Source organism: Pipistrellus kuhlii, unplaced genomic scaffold (assembly GCF_014108245.1).
Source record: "Pipistrellus kuhlii isolate mPipKuh1 unplaced genomic scaffold, mPipKuh1.p scaffold_m20_p_12, whole genome shotgun sequence".
In the NCBI taxonomy this organism is placed as follows: domain Eukaryota; kingdom Metazoa; phylum Chordata; class Mammalia; order Chiroptera; family Vespertilionidae; genus Pipistrellus; species Pipistrellus kuhlii.
This window is the reverse complement of record NW_023425427.1, coordinates 30235948-30256660: the sequence shown is the minus strand read 5'-3', so window position 1 is coordinate 30256660 and position 20713 is coordinate 30235948. Positions and strand designations below refer to the sequence as shown.

At 42.2% G+C, this 20713-nt stretch overlaps 1 protein-coding gene across 2 annotated transcripts in view; it reads left to right on the top strand.

The window, feature by feature from the left end:
* The window catches only part of MAMDC2 (MAM domain containing 2), a 127715-nt gene that overhangs the window by 58725 nt on the left and 48277 nt on the right, over positions 1–20713 (top strand). For both annotated transcript variants that reach the window (XR_004987174.2, XM_036433840.2), the window contains exons 3-5: positions 4861–5132; positions 6619–6694; positions 9883–10020. Coding sequence is in view for 1 of the 2 variants with exons in the window: in XM_036433840.2 (XP_036289733.1) it covers positions 4861–5132; positions 6619–6694; positions 9883–10020 (486 nt within the window). In the remaining variant the exon portion in view is untranslated. The remainder of the gene's footprint in view (positions 1–4860; positions 5133–6618; positions 6695–9882; positions 10021–20713) is intronic.

Below are 20713 nucleotides of genomic sequence, written 5' to 3'. Positions count from 1 at the left end.
ATTGCAAATCATGTATCTGTTAAGAATACATAGAATTTCTTATTACTCAAAAAGAGAAATAACCCAATTTTAAAATGCTCAATAGACTTATACATTTCTTCAAAGAAGATGACAAATGGCCAATAAGCACATGGAACAATGTCATACAACATTAATCATTAAAGAAATACAATCAAAAGTACAACTAGATACCACTTCACATCTACTAGAATGGCTCTAATTTAAAAAAAGATGGACAATAACAAGTGTCACTAAATATGTAGAGTTATAGGAATTCTCATACATATGGACTAGTGGACATGTAAATGTGTTGCCAATTTAGAAAACAGTTTGGTGGCACCTCAAAAATGTAAATACAGAGTTACCATATGATCTAACAATTCAACTCTTAGACATATACTTAAGAGAATGGAAACTTATGCCTGCATAAAAATGGTTATGGTAGAATTATTCATAATAGCCAAAAAGTGAAAGCATCCCAAATCTCCATCAACTGATGAGTGGATAAATAAAAAATAAAATCTGTCATATCCATAAAATGGAATATTATTTAGCCTCAAAAAAGAATGAAATTCTGATACATGCTGCAACATGATGAACCTTGGGAGCAGTGTGCTAAGTGAAAGAAGCCAGTCACAAAAGGGCACATCTATATATATAAAAGCCTAAGCAACCGAACGATCGAACAACTGGTCGACCAGTTGCTATGATGTGCACTGATCACCAGGGACAGATACTCAACACAGGAGCTGCCCCCTGATGGTCAGTGCACTCCCACAGCTGGAGCACCACTCAGTTGACTGACAGGCACCAGACACGGGGCTCATGGCTGATGAGCACCACTGCTGCTGCTGCTGCTGCTGATTGGGACTGACTGGGTGTGAGCCCACAGCAGGTGCAGTGGGGCTGAATGACTGGGAGAAGGAGGCAGAAGCAGCAGTTGGTCTGCCAATTTCAGCCGATTCCCATAGGCCACGCTGAAGGACCCCACCAGTGCATGAATCCATGCATTGGGCCTCTAGTATTACATGATTCTATTCATATGAAATTTTTAGAAGAGACAAATCCATATAGACAGAAGTACATTCATGGTTTCCAGAGGCTAGAGGGAAGGAAAATATAAGGAATGACTAATAATGGATGTGGGATTTCCTTTAGGGATGTTGAAAAATTCTAGAAATAGATAATGGTAATAGTTGCACAACTTTGTGACTGTGCTAGAAACCTGAGTTGTACTAAAAGGGTGAATTTTATAATATGTATTGTAAATTATATCCAAGATTAACTTTCAGGTATCATCTCATTAGAATGGAATAAATTAAATATTTCACATACCAAGAAAACCTCATTAACTCACTCAGTGGTAAAATGATTCTTTAAAAAAATATATATTGTTGAAAGTATTACAGATGTCCCTTTTTACCCCACTAATCTCCTCCACCTCACCCCTGATCCATCCTCCTTTCACCTTCACTACACTATTGTCTGTGTCCATGGGTTATGCATATATTCATATAAGTTCTTTGGTTAATCACTCTCCCCTCCCCACTCTCATTCTCCTGCCCCCCTTTCCCTCTGAAATTCATCAGTCTGTTCTACACTTCTATGACTCTGGATCTATTTTGGTCATCAGTTTATTTTGTTCCTTAGAGTCAACATATGAGTGAGAGCATGTGATACTTTATTTCTTTAAATGAAACAACTCCCCCAAAATGTTAATTGATTTGTTCTAGAATAGCAATTTTATTATTGACAGTCTGATAGCCATCCCGGATATCAATATCTCTCATTCTTTCTTCATTTTCTAAAACTTCTTTAAAACATACCATGTTCCTTCTGGTTCAATTCAGCTCTAATATGACTACAAAATATACTCTGACACGAAAGCTACAAGCAAGGGTGACAAAGAGTTTCAACTCAACTGCCAACTCAGATTGATTAGTTGAGTTTAGAGAGACCCTCAGGCTGTGTCCAAACTGGGCAGAGAAGGAAATGTAGTGATTAATAAAATCTGTCCTGAGCTTGGCAGTAGCAGTAGAGGTTCGTACCACTTGGGCTAGTCATTTTATCTAGGAGAAAGTATTATTCTGCTGGTAGATGTAAAATCAGTTGGGTAGATAAATCTTTGGATGGATCATAATGCAGCTAGTAGGCACATTCACACAGCATGACCTAAAAATGAATTTGAGACCTCTAATTTACATGAAAAGTCCCAAAATTTGGAAATAGTCAACATTTATGGCTGAGATTCAAAAGCACTCAATAAATAGCATTAACTTTCTTCCTGTATAATATAAAGGTATTTTAAATAACACATTTTATACAGAGTTTGTTCTCAAAGGTTCTTAACATGAAAGCATTAGCATATCCTTATAATAAAATCTGATATAGTGAGAAAGAATGTCAAGAGAGATATTTTTTATGTCATTCACTGAAAACTCAAGATAGTCACCAGAAGATGGACTCTGTAAGCCTGCTATAGCACACATTAACTTGAGCATTGCCTCCCGGTAGAACTGTCTCCTCCTTCCTTTACTAGCAGTAGAAGCCTGCTCTTTCTTTGACAGGTAAGAAATGTCTAGAAAAGAGTTTGGCAGCTCCTCAAAAACCTAAATACAGAGTTACCGTATGAGCTAACAATTCCACTCTTAGACATGTACCCATGAGTCCTGTTCCTCTGTCACATGTGGTAAAATAATGGTTCTCAAATTGTGGTCCCAGACCAGCAGTATGTGTGGCACCTTCTCAGAAATGCGGTCTGTTAGAAATGCAGTTTCACCGCAGACCTGCACTCTAGCAGTGTGCCCAGCAATCTGTGTTTGTCCAGTGACTCTGGGCTCTAGCTTGAAAGCCACTACTGTGAGTTGTTCCCTTCTAGAATGGGAAAAGGCAGAAGAGTAAGAGAACAAGATAAGTTGGGGATGTGAGCCTCGTTTGGGAGCAAAGTTGGCATGTGATGTGAACCTCCAAGGACCTCTCCTATACCCCATGTACCAACTCCATATTTACTGAGTAAAGGTTTAAGATGTCCCAAGGATCTCCCCTAATCCTCATCCCTACCACACCCCACCACCAGACTGCTCAGAATCCCTTCTTTGGATGAAGTAGGGGAGTAGGAAAGGAGAATGGCACTTCTATAATACATTCCCTCGTGCTAAAATGAAGAAGTATTATTCAAAAAAGGGTTGGCATCAACACCCTGTAGCTAATAAACCTGCGTGAAGACACAGAACAGTGCTTGGTTCCTAGTGACTGTTCACTGTATATAGGAGGTAATGGTGTTGGTGACGATTAGGGCAAGGGCCAAACTTCTCCACAGAGGGTGCTTGGGTTTGCATCTAGAAGTAGTTGCTATTTGCACCCAGTGGATCATTGTTATGTTAAGAAGACTGCCAGCTGGAGGTAGACCTTGATCTTGAAAACCTTCAGAGGCAAGTGAGGCTCCCTCAAGACAATGCCCTCACAGTGCCCCAAATGTGAGGATGGTCATTAGCTGCTGGGCTGCTGGACTGTTGGTACTTGCCACAGAGACAAGGATCCTGGCTGGGATCGGCATTTGGGGCAACAAGCATTGTAGGAGGGACTGAAGAACATCAAGAGAAGCAATGAGACATTTCAGGGGCTTTGTAATAAGAGTTTAGTGTTATGAATCCCAAAGGGTGGAGTGGATGGTCACGTGACAGCAGGCAGCAGTGTAGATGCTGACCACCAAATGTGGAACCTCTGAGCAAGCTTAGGAGTCTGCAGTCCAGAAAGGCAGTGGGTCCCTGAAACTCACAGGCAGATCAGAGGCTATAGGAAGCTGATGACCTGAGTTGGACTTGTAAGGTTCAAATTAAGGTTCTTGGTTCCAATCCTTTTTTTTTTTTTTATCCCTCCCCACCATGGAAATGCTGTTCAATATCCTGGTGTAGCCAGGAGAGCACCACTTGTCAATATTAGGAATATAGGGGGAGGAGGGAGGTGAGATGCAGAGTGGTAAGGGAAAGGGAAAGGGGGAGGAACAGAAAGAGGAAAAGGAAAGGAGAAGACAGAGAGAAGAGGAGACAGGGAAAAAGGAGGGAGTGAGGAAGGGGTAGAAGAGATAGAGGAGAAGAAAATAATGATTACTAGTCCCAGCGTGCCCACTGCTTTCCTTGCCCTGTCCTACATGTTTTGCATGTGCTTCTCATTTGGTTATTAGAACTATGGCACTGGGTAATGGAAGAGCCTAGAGACTCTTAAGGAGAGTCTTATTTCTAAAGAAATATAGGTTACAATGAACTTTTTCTGCTCAGGCCCCAACACCTAAGGGAACCAAGTCCATTCAATCTACGAAAACAATGCACATTAAATGGAGATGAATCATTAGGAACGAGGGGAAGCTATGGGAGAAGAAGGCTTAGTTTAAAATGGTCTTGGGTATTTTCCTTACTCATGCTGTTCCTCCTGATTCTGAAGCCCCTTTGCCTGGGTTCTCAATCTCATATGCATATGGGGACCAGGAAGATGAATGAAGTGTGTGAAGTGAGCTTGATGTAGGATGATTACAGGAAAAGGACACTTGGTTTAAATATTAGGAGGTCATAGGGAGTAGCGGGAATTATGACAAAATGGAGCCCATGTGCCACACTCTAAAGAGGCAGCACCACTCAGCCCCAGCCTGTTGCTGTCACGTGCCATGTGTCAGTGGACACAGTGTTGCTGGACCTTCTAATTTTCGCAAGAAGGCAGAGATCTGTTGACCAGGCAGCATTCAGGGGGCTAATGAAATGGACCTGTAGGCTGTGTCTGTCCTCAGATAGGCCGGTCTGCAGTTGTGTATTTTCCTGAGTTGGCAACAGAAGCTTGATCCCTCCCCTATGTTCCTTTCTCTTCCAGGCCATTACATTTACGTGGATTCCTCCTTCGCCAAGCAGGGGGATAGAGCCCTGCTGCTAAGTTCTGACTTGCAGGCCGAGGAATGGAGCTGCCTCCGATTGGTCTACCAGATAGCCGCGTCTTCAGGGTCTCCCTCAGATCCCAGCCAGCTGAACCTCTACGTGAGATTTGAAGACGAAAGCTTTGATCGCTTGCTTTGGTCAGCTAATGAACCTTCGGACAGCTGGCTTATAGCCAGCCTGGACTTGCAAAACACTCCCAAGAAATTCAAGGCAGGTGGGATGGAGGAGGAAGGTGCAGGGCTTCTCCGTGGCTTCCTGCTATTCTGAGGTCTTCTGAAACTGCCGCCACTGAACTTAGTTTTCTTCTGTGTTCGTATTTGATGGTTTATAGGAGATGCATCAGAGGAGAATGGTAGAAATGGAAATTAATGTTTTGTTTATTCCTTAAAGGAGCTGATTTCTATTTAAATGGGACTTCGGCACAAATCTAAATGAAGCTTGAACTGAGTTCTTTAATGAAAATTTGTCTTCTAATGGGCTTTAAGAGCATATCCTCATTTCTTATTTTATTTCATTCTTCTAAGCTGAGTGTGGTATATGTTTATTTTTTCCCCTCCTAATGCTTTGTTTGCTATAAATTTTAAGCAAAGCATTAACCATCATAAAAGGAAAACTGAAAATACTATGAAAGAGGAAAACTACTTAAAGGACACGTTCTGATTCCTTCTTAAAAATGGAAGTTGTTCCATCAGAACAACTTGGAAAAAGGAAATAGGAAGAAAATGTAAGATAAAGTTGGATGTGCATTGAAGTAGGGAAGGAGGACGGGATCTTGATTCACTTGGCCATAAAGTGTTTTATTTGGTGAGAATATGTCATGGAAGATGCAAAGCAAGCTTCATGAAAATGCCCTCCATTTCTAATCCCCTTTTCAATGTCCTATCCCTCCACTTCTTCCAAGAGGTTTGAAATACGATGCTCTCCTCTACTCTCTGTCTGCTGGTGCCTCTCCATTGGGCAGTAGGGGGGTTGAGGGAAGGAGTATTGACATTCTCAATTCCCTACATCTTCCTAACAGTATATCAGACCCTAAAAAATTGCAAAATATTGGCCAAAATATCAGACCAACATAATTGCAAAATATTGGCCAAAATCACCCAAGGTAAAGCAAATGTGAACCCATAACAGAGCTTAAAATCAGCCTCATAAATTATCATGCTTTCTCTGTTCTTTGTGTGAAATTTTCAAGTTTTTCAGCAATAGAGAAATGACAAGTTCATTGATTTGAGCTTCCTCCATCTCATGTAGAGACCTCCCATCACTAAGCAGGTTGTGCTTCCTACCGCCTTCTCCAGGATCTTTTCTCCTCTGAAGACTCTCCTCTGTTCCTAGTCATTCTCAGGATGGAGTTCCCCAGAGACTAAGCTCTCCTTTCCATCCACAGCCAATGGTGTAACCACAAGTACTGGTGTGGGCTAGCAGTGGGAGACAACCAACTCAGATCTTATTGGACATCTTGCTCCCCTTATAGTTCTGAGTATATATGTACACACACACATACACACACACACACACACACACACACACAGACTTTTAATAAAGTCCATCATGAAATTGGTATCCAATATCAATTAGCTAGAAAAGCAACCTCATTTTGCCTTGAATTGCTGAAAGCTTTCGACTAATAGCTGAAATACTGAACCAAGGGAACATGGCATTTTGAAGTCTAACTCCCTTTCCCCCATATGCTGTGCAGATCTTAATAGAAGGTGTGCTGGGCCTGGGAAGCATTGCACTCTTTGAAATCAAGATGACAACTGGCTACTGTATTGGTAAGTGCATTTCATCTTCATTGTGTCAGAACATGGATCTTTTCTAAAACCCCCTCTTGCCAGAGGGAATTGGATCCATCCTAAAGGCACTGAATTATGCATAGTAGTTAAAATTCTTTCCCAGTTCACTAGAATGGTCTATTTTGTTTCTCTTTCTTTAGCATGGGACGGCTCATTAGCATTTGCATGGACTGGCTGGATTAATGAAAGACAAGTAGATGCAGCAAATGTAACCTGAGTTGCTGCCTTAACCTCAACATGTTCTAATGAAAATAATTTCCAGTTTGCTGCGAACTCAGCTTTTGTTGCATTTGCCAGAAAAGCAGGCATCATATTACCCCCTTTCCTCACTTTCCTCAGTTGCTCTTCCTGCATCATTGCCAGTCTTTATAATCACAATTGTCCCTTTGATTCCACTTGAGCTGGGTTGGCTGGGTGCCTCTTATGTGCCAGTTCCGAGAGGGTGTAAAGAGAAGACATAGTCCATGTCCTGTAGTCGCCCACCTTCTACTCGCCTGCCCCTGAAGCTATTTCTACATTCGATAAGGACTGCCGTAGAAAGGCAAGCTGTGCTGCAGAGGTGCGGTGCGGAGGGGAGGAAATCTGAGAGGACTAAATTCAGTGGAGATGCATTTGAGCTGGGTTTCAAGAAGTGGAACTTAGTCAAGTAAAGGTGCTGGATAGGAAGACTCCAGTAGGAGAAAGCACAGGGCCTGCTCCGGCAAAGGCAGGAAACAAAGTGGAGCGTTTGAAGAGAGAATCAGGACTGCTAAGGGAGTTTGTTACAGAAGAGTCTGGATCCAGGCTGTGGAGTTGGATTAATGAATTATGTGGTTGGGAGGTGCTGAATCTCAGTCTGCAGGGGAGGAGTCTCCAACTGTGGTTTGCAGATGATGACTCTGGCTGCCACATGGAAAATTGAGTAAGAAGCAAGGAAAATGCAGAAGTAGGAAAACCCCTGAAAGTGTGACTTTATGGAGGTGGTGGTGGTGGGGGGCGGGAATGGGTGTGCACAATGAGGGTCTAAATTAAGGTTGACAATGAAACAGGAAAACAGTGGTAGATTTGAGCGGTTTTTCAGCACTGACAGTACTTGAGGTTGATTGGCTGTGGAGGGAAAGAGAAAGGAAACTCAAAACCCATTTTAAACACAAAAGAGCCTTTGCTAATTCTCTGAATCTTCTCTTTTGACTTTCCAATGATGATGCTAATGCAAGTAAAGAAAACAAACTGAGAATGTGACTGTTATCTAAAGACAGTGCGTTTATACCCAGACTTTCTTCTTGGACCTCCCTGTAGCTCTCATCTGGTGGTTGTGTGGGTCTTAGACAGCCAGCTGGCTCCTCAGACACTCCTGGCGGAGCGCCACCTGCTGGCTCAGTCAACGCACTGAGCCCCACAGCTTCTGTGTTATCACCTATAAAATGGGGATAAAATGCTTCTCTCAGGATTACTGTGGGGACTAATGAGATCATAGATATGAAGGTGATTTGTGTTGCTGCTGGACACTCAAAAAATGTTCATTTATGTTCTTCAAGTCACTTGATGGCTTGGTCTTTGTTTAAAACACAAAAGGAGAGCCAATACTTTGATCTTGTTGAACTTATGCACACACTCTCACCTCTCCATTCTTTTTGTGCCCTCTCTTTGCTTCTCACAGTTCTTCATCTGGAAAATGAGGTTAATAGTAGTGTCTGCCTCATGGGGTTGTTTTGAGGATTCAATAAGTCAACTCATATAAAGTGCTCAGAAGAATGCCAGGCACATTGAGGAATATTTTGCTTTTTATTTTACTCTGCGTCAGTCTTTGGCACTGAATGTTGAGTGTTGGTTAGCAGATGCTGCAGTGGAAATGTGGCTAATGAAAATCTTAAAAATTTTTTGTGCTTGCATATGTAAAAACACATTGATAACTATATCAGTCAAGGCCATGGCAGGAAAGTGGAAACAGACAGTATATTCAACCTGAGTAACTTGAGGAAAGTTCAGCAAGGAACTACAGAAGTGTGAGTGGGTAAAGGAAACCAGCAAGGGAAGGTGTGGTAATCCAAGACCAGTAACAATGATGACTCATGAGCTGTTACCAGCTTTAGATCTGAAGGGCTAGCAGAACCAGAAATAGTAGCTCTGTGGTGAGACCTGCTTAAGAAGAGCAGAGCCTTCAATAGAGGCTGCAGCCAACCCATGGAGGCCTGGCAGGCAGGAAGGGCGCTGGAGGAGTAAACAGTCCCAACCTTATTCTCCTCCTACCTTCCATTGGTTGAATCCAACAGGAAGCCAGAATGCAGGAGACTCCATGGATACAATCCATACAAATCAGCCTCTGGAGGCCAGAATGGAGTGCAAAAAAAAGGGGGGGGGTATGGATCTGAAGGGGCCAATAAGAAGTGACAAGCACAATCACACTTCATATTTTTAATTGATGAGTAGTGGGGTCAATGGAAGCACTGACTTGTGAGTTTCTTGTTCTTGCTAAAGAAATCTGTTGACTGGCAACAATGAGAACATGTCAATGCCACTAAGAGGAGGGAGAAGGTCTCTCTATCTTTTGTCTCTTCTCTACTCAGTAGCTTCAGAAGGACACAAAGCCTAGGCTATGCCTGTCCTGCCTATTTTATCTAACTAGGTTCTTGTTTACAAAAAATAAAGAAGAGGATTTTAGCATTAGGAAAGATGCTCCTTAGCTCTGGGTATTTTGTCTGCCATCATGAGAGAAGTAAGTAGAAGAGTGGGCTACCAGGTGCAAGAAAAAGTAGATGATAAAATTTCTGGAGCTAAGAGCATAGACCTAAACAATACTTTGAAACAGGATGGCTGATATAAATGCCTGGCTTGTACCAAGCCCTTGCCATGTGCATGGCACTGTACTGGGAACTGTCCCACTTACAAAGCTCAATAAGGTGGAAACGCTATTCCCCTTTCACATATGAAGAAACGTTGGCTAAGGGGGCAGTGAGTCACTTTGCATGCAAGAAGGTTAGTAAGTGGAAGAACCACAGTCCAAAGGGGCAATGATGAATGGCAATCTCAGTTCATTACAGGATCTCTCTCTCTTCTTGATTGGTATTGTCCAGGGATCCTGATACAAAATGCCAGTAGACAAAGGGAGTGGGAAACATACTTTGATATCTAAGGGAAAACTTTGCAGTACATCTCCATGAGGTATGTTTTTATTTCTCTTCTGCCAGAATGTGATTTTGAAGAAAATCATCTCTGTGGCTTTGTGAACCGCTGGAACCCCAACGTGAACTGGTTTGTTGGAGGAGGCACTAGTCGGAATTCCCACTCCGTTCTTCCCCAGGATCACACGTTCAAGAATGAACTAGGTGAGCTAGGGTCATGGACTCCTTTCCCCATGATGACTTTCTCCCATCTCTTCCTACCCCCTGTATTGACCTAACTGTGGCTCTGTCAACAGAGAAGAGAGGACAGAGGAAGGTGAGTAGGGGTCTAGGAAACCTGGTAGAATTCTAGGGAAGCACAAGCTGTATGATAAAGACAAACTGCAGACATGAGAACTGTAGCTAAGAGGAAGGCCACCCAATTAAAAGCTTTTCTTCACCTATGACCTGGTTTTGCTATTTTCACATTTCCGTACGTATTATGCTTTACATTCTTATCTATTTGTTGTTCAGTACTTCTTATTTCTAAAGACCAGGTTGGAATAATCATAGGTGACTTTTCACTAAAAATAGATCAAGTAATGGAGCAAGTCCTTAAGAACATTTCCAGTGGCAGTGAGATGAGCTAAGACCCATGATTAAATCTGAATGTGGTGTGCAGCAGGGCCCCCTAGTGGCCACGTGGACTGGTTCTCGGGAAAATTCCACGAAGAGAAAGCTTCCACTGAAGGGAGTCAAGGTCAAGGTAGAACAATAGAACAAAAACAAAACAAAAAATGCCTGGGAAACTATTTAGCTATATCTAGGATCACTTGCATAGGGAGTTAAGATTAGAAAAGACAAACTATTTTCACTTCCTTCTTTAATAGTAAGGCAGGTTTAATACTTGGAAATGACAAAAGATTGGGGTTTCCATGTGTATCTGTAAATTGGCCAAAAAGATCCACAACCCATCTCCACTATGGCCATTGTAAGAACCACACCACTAATATAAATGAGTGTTCTGTGTAGAGTGAATAGTTGTGAAACATTAATCCATGAATGTTTAATCCATGCAGATGAGTATTTAAAATGACAGTTGAATTCAAAACAATAAAATGCCTCCACCTCTGGACATCTTTGTTTAAATGAATAAAGCAACTAGCAATCTCTTGGAGTTTCAGAAAGAAACTTGCTAATTTTGATGTTGTTTTCTGCCATATTTAGAATCTAGTACAAGGAATACAGAGAATCTTGAAGGACTGATGTTTTAAAATTGCAATAATTTTTGGTGTCCTTATCTCAGAGGTATGAACTTAAGTATGGGGAAGTGCTCAAGAACTTTTTCCAATCACTGAAAAATTAGTTCCAAGGTCAGAGCATTTGAGTATCAATGTCATAATCTAATGATTATTTATTCAATGCGTCATTTTTGAGGACAGCTGGTGGGGAGCTCAAATATTTCTTGGGAGAGGCAACGGACCAGTAGACAAGTGTCAAATCACTTATTTGCCTGTGTTATCTGAATGTAATCCATCCTTTGAAGGTTGCATCACCCCTGGTCCTTACTCACTCTCACTTGTGACCACAGACATTTTGACCATGTTTGTGTCAACAGGGATAGAGGAGGAGCCATGACGCCTGTGCTCCATACCTGTTACCAGAGTGCTGCCTATTCCGGGCATTACTGTTGTTCTGTTACCCTTCACTTCTCAGAGGCTTCATTGATTGGCCTGCTTTGCAAATGAGAAATTTGAATTCCATGATCTCGAAGATGTCTTTGAGGTCTAACAGTTTACTGTTCTCTCTTTACCTAATGCTAACCATCAAAATCTCCAAATTCATCATCCGCTGACATCTATCTTAAAATGTTTTGGGTCACTCCTGAATACTTATAAGCACACTGTATTTGACATTAGAAAAAAGAAAAAAGGATGTCTAAAGGGCCTAAGAACTAAGAAAATAGGACCTATCCTTTCTACTATCTAAACCAGAGATTTTAAATAGTTATATCTAGAGATAAACATAATGATATGGTCATCCCTGAGAATCACTAAGACTTGGTCATCCCTGCTATAGACACACGCCTCTCTCTCCCTCTCCCCATTCCATCTTTCCCTCTCCATTTTCTTATCTTTATCTTTTTTCTTAGCTATCCTAAGACACCTTCCAAAGACAGGCAACATGCCTGCTATCATTGCTTAGTTCCCCCTGATGTCAGTACTAAGGCCTAAAATATAACTGACCCTGGGCCTGAAGGCAAGAAATCTTTGGAGAACTTTGACCTCCCTTCAGCAATCCACGGGATTATATAGTCAGTCCAATTAGAGCAGTGGTTCTCAACCTTCCTAATGCCACGACCCTTTAATACAGCTCCTCATGTTGTGGTGACCCCCAACCATAAAATTATTTTCATTGCTACTTCATAACTGTAATTTTGCTACTGTTATGAATTGTTATGTAAATATCTGTGTTTTCCGATGGTCTTAAGAAACCCCTGTAAAAGGGTTGTTCGACCCCCAAAGGGGTCAAGACGGACAGGTTGAGAACAACTGAATTGAAGCCTGAACGTCAGAATGAGGCTTCTTCATTCATCACTCATTCATTCACTTATTCAGTCATTCAGTTATTCAATGAACATACACATAATAAGCACTTTTTATGTGTCAGGCATTCTTGCATACTCTGGTAATGAATTCGAGATCATGGAATTCAAATTTCCTCAAAAAGATTACAGAAAACAACTTTCCAAAATGCTGTTTCCTATACCAGTTATTGAGAAGAAGAATCTATATGAGGGAGGAAGGGTTATATATATGGTCAAATAAACGGGGAGCTAGTGAAAAATAATCAGTTTTCTTTATGTTAGGACTTCTTAGAGCTTTACTATAGTTCTATATTAATATATATTATAGCATTTCTCATATTATTCAAATACCGAAATTCCATGTACACATGCAATGATCCATGACTAACAAAGGTACAAAACAAATGATATGTGGCCAGAAAGGTGTGAAAGGCCGCCTTGAATTTGGGGTTTAGGGAAGGTTTTCTAAAGGAAGTGGTTTCAGAACTAGAATTTGCCAGATGAATTGGAGGAGATAAGTGCAACATATGCACAGGTGTGTAGGTGTGAGAGTGGAGGGTGCATTAGATGGTCAGAGAGTATTTGAGAATGCTGGGATGAATGATGGTGGCACAATAGTCCCTAGCTCCAAGATTATGTTCCTGTTAGTGATAAGTAAGACACCTGAATGCCTACATTCCACATACTTCTTCCAGCTCTTTTATGCTATTTCACATCATTTTCTCTTCGGCTTTTGGACTAATGTTTTGCCCAATAGCCTCGCATTCCCACCCAATGCACACACATATGTGTGCATGCACGCACACACACACACACACATACACACACGCACACTCTCTCATACTCATTCACACTCCTTGCACCTAGACTCCTAGGTAAGACTTTTCCCTATATGTGATGGGGCTAAAAAAGATGAGTTCTATAGATTTTTAAATATTTTATTTGAAAAACACTTTGCCCCTGTGACTCAAAGGTTTGACCACAATCGCTCTTGAAAACAAAAAACTCTCCAGTGCTTTGCTTAAGACAGAGGTTGCCTTCCTTATTACATTTACCTTCTACTGGGTTTATTGATTTTCCCTGATCTCTATCTATTTGGGTGGCAAAGTAAAGATTAGATGGCTCAGATCTGCCCTCGGCAGCAGATTTTGCTGTAGATAAATTCATCTCCTGTTCATTTGTACACTGGAAGCAGTTTTTACCTTTGCTTTCAGGTAAAAACTGGAAAGGTTAACAGCAAGGGGCCAGGGAAGCTGTGTGTTGGCTGGCTCAGAAACTTTAGCGCTTCCGAGGGGTTGAAGGACATGTTACCAAGAAGATTCTGACCTTTATGTTGCAGAAAGGGAACAATGAATGCAATACCTGAAAAATATGATGTGGATATGAATTTACCTTTATTCAAGCTGTGTGTTTATAACAGTCAGATTTTTCAAATGAGCACTGTGTCTCCAAATTCTTGTCTAATGATGAAAATGGCTGAAGTGAGCAGTACGGATTGTGGTGGGCCATCTTCGGAATACTGGAAGCGATGGAATATTGTCAGCTTTTCCTTACTCAGTTCTGATTCATTGCATATGGATTTTTTCTTTTTGAATATTTTATGAAGTGAAATAAAATATTTCAGGAGGGAACCTACTGACAGCTCAGATCATTACTGTTTCCCACCTGCCTTAGCAAAAAGAAGATAATTGCTGGGAAAATAATGAGGGAAATCCATTTCTTTGCTGAGATTTGTTTAAATCCAATCTGCTCTAGGGTGCTACTCTAGAAGGAACTGACTGAGGTTTCAAAACCTAAAACAAGGTCAGAATTATTGTGTTCCATCAAAGACCCTGAGATGGATGGATCACCCTTCCGTAACTCACGACATTACTTTCTCATTTCAGTTCAGATTGAACTCAAGCTTCATCTTAACAGCACCTATTCATTTGCCCTCTGCATTGATCTGTCTGGTTCATTGCTAAGCACTCAGGAAGGAGGCAGCCTTGTTAATTTTCTTCCCTTTGCCTTTGTGCAAGCTCTGCTGGATCTCCTTTCCCTGTCCTTAGTTGACTTCCCATTTCCACTATTAGCAGCTTCCTCTTAAATAATTAAGTTCAGTGAAGTCAAAATTAAAAAATCTCACCCAAGTGAAATCTTCCCGCAACCAGAGCAACATCAATCAGTAGAGAGAACATTTGTGCTTTATTTCTTCCTACTTCTCCCCTTTGCCCTTCCCCCATTGGATCTGCTGCTCCTGGCTTCTCCAGGCCTGGGGGAGGCATGCTGAGGGTGGGACAGAAAGGGGAGGGAAGCAGACTAAAAGTTTTATGTGACCAGAGCTGTTTAATCTGAACTTGATGCCCTTTATCCTGCAGGAAGCCAAATGCTGGCCATTTCTCTCATGGCCAACAGAGAATCCCACTCCACTATTCCCAGAATCCCCTTTAGCATCTATAAGGAATGGTAAACCCAGCCAGCCCTTTCTGCTGGAGTTACCACCACACATGCCATCCTTTTGAGAAGAGTCCTTTAGGGCCCTCTAGCCCAGCTACCATCTGAGTTGCCCACATAAGCTAAGGGAAAACTTAAATCTTTGCCCCCTTAAACTCCAGAGATATAACTCCCTGGCAACAAAATGCTTTCTGTCCTCTCTGCCGCCACAGGTCCCTCCTCCAGCCTTTAGATCTATGTAGTCAAGAGTCAGACACCAGTCTCTGTATCCCACAAACTCCAGTTATCACTCATCAACTTCCCCCTGTAACTCTGGCCACCCTCCTCTCATGGCCCAAGGCAATTGCAGAACTCGGAATTGCTGCAAGCGTGGGTCAGGATGAGGTTAGATGGAGTTTCCCTCTGCCACCCTCTCTGCAAGTGGCTCCATTAAGTCTTCTTTCTCCCTTGGATCAAGAATGGGGAAGGGACAAGAAGGGGCAAGATTGGGGAAGCATTCCCTCCCCTTCCCTTGGTGGGGCAGGGGCGGTGGAGGCAAAAGGAAACACATGGCAGGTTGGCTCTATGACAACTCTCTTTGAAGAAACTCTGTCTCCAACCTCCCTGATCCCTTTCTGGCCTTGTCATATTCATTCATATATATATATATATATATATATATATATATATATATATATATATGGCCTTGTCATATTCATATATATATATATATATATATATATATATATATATATATGCAGGCTGGGTGGAAAGGTAAGCTAAATCTGTAGTGCATTATTCCACAATGTAGTGCATTATTCATGGATGGTCTGTATTGCTCTTTAGAAAATAGACCTACTTATCACCCATTGTTTTAGACATTGAGGTCTTAGCAGAGACAAGAAGTTCCACTTCACATTCATTTACACTTATGACATCCCTGCAAACTATTGTGGCCTATGTGATCCCCAGTGATTGCTTGATTATATGAATCTGATTCTATTATAGTAAAATTCACCCAAACCCACAAAACTGAAAGTTCATGAAGGAAACTGTCTGATTCATGGACTAGGAGAGCAGACAGGATGACTGGCTATCTTTGGGGGCTGTCTCCTCACAATGCCAGGAGATCAGGGGGTGTTTCCAGCTGGCACACGACTCTGCAGACCAAACTTGCTCCTCACCTGGGAGACAGCTTGTCCAAACAACCATGACACGGACGCAGGCGTTACAACCAGAGCACAACTGTGGCCAGCGGGGCAGAATCACAACTGAGTCAGAGGACGCCTTTGGCCTGGCAGCCAAGCCAAGGGCGATCTTTGTGGAATGCTGGTTAGCCAGACTGTTTGGAAATCAAAGTTCAGGGACTTCCCTCGAAGTTATTTTCTTAATTCAAGGGAAAATGGTGAACTAGCAGGGGCCATGGATTCCGTATGAAAAGTTGAGCTAATCCAGGGGCTGCTCAAGACAGGGGGAAGGTCCTCTTCAGAGGCAAGTGCACATGCGCGGCCACTGCAGACATGGCGCTGGGGGGCTTTGGCTTTGGCTGGCATCATTAAGCGTTTTTACCTTTCAGCAGAACTGAAAATTGTTGGGGTTTCTTTTCCCCTTGAAACTGAAGGCTTTTAGCATATAATCCACAATGAGGAGCAAAGCAGCTCAGACCTTAGAGGAGTGGCAACAAACTTCTCACTTTTTAATCTTATTGGTCAACCCTTGTCCCCTTCATAGGTTTTTTTATTTCCAGTTTAAAATGTAATTCTTACAAGTCTTTGTGGTCTATAGGATTCCCAATGATTTGGTTGATTATATGATCCAAGGTATAGCTTCACATAAGGTCCATCTATACCTAGTTTCATCCTATTCAAACTTAAAGGATCTGATAAAACTTGCCTCTCACAGAAATTTTGGAGGCTCTAGAGCCAGATAAGAGAGTTGACCTCATTAAACTTGGCAGGAAAATTCTCATAATACCAGACACTAGACATAATTCCCCAAGAACTCCAGTAACTTCTCCATTACCCTTGGAAAGGCACACAAAATGGTGCCTGCACCCATCCAGCCAATTGCTAAGAGCAAATTATGCCCAACAATGACACATACTCAGCCTGGGCAGACACCTGGGGATTTCTGAATCATCCCCACGCCTTCAACTGAGATGATAAACTTATGACGAGCTACCTTTTGTTTTCCAGTGAAAAACTTAGTCTTATTCAGATGCTCAGTAAATAGTACCCAACATTGGCAGCGAATGAATGATGTGGTCTAGTCTAGTGGTTTCATATGAGACTTGTCAGCAGTCCTGTTCTTATTCCCAAAAGCCTCTCTGACTCACTTTGGGCAGGTCACGTTGTGCTTGCCCGGTGTTTTTTTGGATCAGAAATGTGATTTTTGGCTCAGTTGGTCTAGTGTCTCATACATGTGTTGATAATGAGGGACTTTAACTGCAAATTCAGGGATTAAAATATTACTCACACAGCAGGTGAGTAGCCTCTAAAGAAGATGGTTAGGAACATAATTCAGAATGGGACAGGGTCTGAGACATCTAAGCACAATTATCATGCACTCTGAGATTAGAATGAATAATTACAAGTAGATATGTGAGGTCTCCCCCAGATTCACTGAGAGTCTCCGAGAGTCTTTGGAGGTGTTCCTCAGCTTGGGTAGAACGGTCCTCCAAGAAGCAGACACTAAGATGAGACTGATGTGAAAAAGACTAATTGGGGGAAATGACTATGGAGGGTAAAGGAAGGATAGAACTGGAGTAACTGGGCCATGTCAATATATCCATTAGGCATAGTAAACATGCACCCAGGAGCAATGACATATTTCAAGATCTATGAGAATGTTTATATTTTATTTATTTTAAAATAAAAAGAAAAAAATGAATGCCATAATAAATACAAAAAGTCCTGCCTGGATTATATTAATCTTTATCCAGTGCAGTCATCCCATATAATTAAAGGGTAACATGCAAATAGATCAAATGGCAGAACAACCAATCAAAGTGTGATATGCTAATGATATGCTAAAAATGCTCAACCATTCACTATGACGTACACTGACCACCAGGAGTCAGTCAGTCAACTGGTCAAGCAGTCACTATGATGTGCATAGACCACCAGGGGGCAGACAGTTGACCGGTTGATCAGTCACTATGATGTACACTGATCACCAGGGGGCAGATGCTCCAACCAGTAGGTTAGCTTGCTGCTGGAGTCTGGCCAATCAGGACTGAGTGAGATGAGCTGGACATACCCTGGAGCCCTCCTGTGGTCCCTTCACAGCCCAATCGTGCACCAATGGGGTCCCTCACCCTGGCCTGCACCCTCTCGCAAACTGGGACCCCTTAGGGGATGTTGGAAAGCAGAATCAGCCCAATCCTGTAGGCCACTCCCCTTGAGAGGATGCCAGACACAGGGTTCATGGCTGGTGAGAACTGCTACGGCAGTGCAAGCCTCTTCTGATCAGGACTGATTGGCGCGAGCCCACAGCAGGCACAGTGGGGCTGGGATGAGTGGGAGTGGCAGTTAGGAGCTGCAGGAAGCGTTGGACTGTGGGTTTCGGCCCAGTCCCCACAGGCCACCCAGACGGACCCCACCCATGCACAAATTCGTGCACCAGGCCTCTAGTAAAATATACATAATGTTAGTATGTTTTATGGAGAAAGGAGCCCATGATGGTGAGAATGTCTTGGTTCCCCACAAGACATAATACAGCCATGGGAGAGCCTTCGGCACAGGCTGGAAGGCCACCGCCTGTGAAAGAGGGGCGAAGCCTTTGGAGAGTTATTGAAGTGCCCCTGTCACACAGAATGGCACTGCTCTGGTCCCCCTGCTGTGCTTGGTCACTGGCTGAGAACAGCCCAGTGTGTTGCGGCCATCATAGACCCACACATGAGATAGCTGGAGGCTCAGTCAATCAGTTGTGGTCCATGAAGCAAATTCACTTGTAGGAAATGTCAGCAGCCCACCTCCATGGTAGCTCTTCTACCCAGTTTACCCAGTCTTAGAAAGAGATTGTTTCATTGGTAAGACATATTATTAGGAAGTGCATTAAAAACTTCCTCTCTGAAAATAAACTATCAAAAAACTTCGTCTCTGGAGAACTGGTAGTTGTCAGAGGGAAGGGACTTAGGGGACTAAGTAAAGATGAGAGGGGGGAAGGGTGGAGGGATGGATGAAAAAGGTGAAGGAATTAATAAGCACAAATTGTAATTACAGAATAGTCACAGGGATAGAAAGTACAGCATAGGGAATATAGTCAATAATATTTTATGGTGTCTTTTTCCCTGACCCAATCTACTTCAGTCATATACCTGACCTAGCTGGCTCCTCTGAGCAGCAGAATTTGTGATCTCCATGTATTCACAGTTGCATGGCTTGGCAAGATGACTTAAGAAATTATCTTTAAACCAGAAAGGTTGATCGATGTTTCTCATCGATGTTTCTAACTTTCTATCCCTCTGTCTTCCTCTCTGTAAAAAATCAATAAAATACATTTTAAAAGAAAGAAAGACAGAAAGACAGAAAGACAGGAAGGAAGGAAGGAAGGAAGGAAGGAAGGAAGGAAGGAAGGAAGGAAGGAAGGAAGGAAGGAAGGGAGGGAGGGAGGGAGGGAGGGAGGGAGGGAGGGAGGGAAGGGAGGAGGAGAGAGATGCATCTATATGATAAACGAGACTCTATCACTACAGAAAAGGAAAAAGAAAGAAAGAAGAAAGAAAGAAAGAAAGAAAGAAAGAAAGAAAGAAAGAAAGGAAGAAAGAAAGGTTATTCAGGGATTGGACAATTTGCTACCAGGAGAAAGAAAGCTTTGATTTGTCCATCTCTCTCCTTTACCTTGTTGTCATGAGGACCTTTCTGAGACCATATTTATGCTCTGAATAACCATGGGTTGAGGGCCTATCACCTACTGGGCAGTGTGCTAGATCAAAGTAAGTATCCAGTGTGTGAATGCATATATTCTTCCTAATAGCCTTACCACTGTTTTGCCAAGGATAAGAGGAATCATAATTAAGCAGGCATAATGTAATAAAGACAAAGATATTATTAGGCTGTAGTTGTTCTGAGCTTGTAAATAGAAGGGCCATTCTGTGGAAGCTGCGTTGCCTAGCATTCCTTTGTCATTGCTGCTTAAATAAATTCAGACAGAATTGCTAATAATAATGGCTCCTCTTTACATAAAACAGACCATGGGGAAAACATGGTGTTAGAATCATTAGTGACATTATTTTCTCTCATTATAATTATGTTGGGCAATTACCATGTGCCAGGCACATGCCAAGGACTTCATATACATAATCTCATTTCATACTCATACCAATCCAATGAGAGAACTATTTGATTCTCATTCTAGAGATTAAGGAACTGAAGCCCAGAGAGATTCAGTAACTTGCTTGAGGTCACAGGGCTGGTAAGAGAGAGCAGGAGTCAAACTTAGTTCTTTCATTGCCAAATCCAGGCTCTCCCTATTCTGCCTCGTCCTTTCTCAGTTTCACCAAAATGCCTGCCTTGAAGGTCAGCCTCTGAGTCCAGAGCCCACCCAGGCCTTCAAAGAGTGCATCACAAGTTCAACCTTCCAAACCCTAATCCTATCTGCAGTGCTGATTGACCTAACTTGTTCTATGAGAGAGGTATAACTTGTCATCCAGTATGAATTGTAAATCTTAGTTTCTCAAAGAATATACAGTGACATTGGTATATATTGTAAAGATGTATAGGAGGTCCCCTGTGCCTTTTTAGAAACAGATGGTACACTTGGCATGTCCTTAGAATCCTTATAACTCAAAGAAGGCTTGGCAGGGGGCGTCCCCTGGGATAATGTTCTGTTTTCTTTCCACAGCTGTGTTCAGCTTGGGATAACTCAAGCACTTAACAGATGATATATCTACCTTTCTATATGGATGTTTACTTCTGTCAA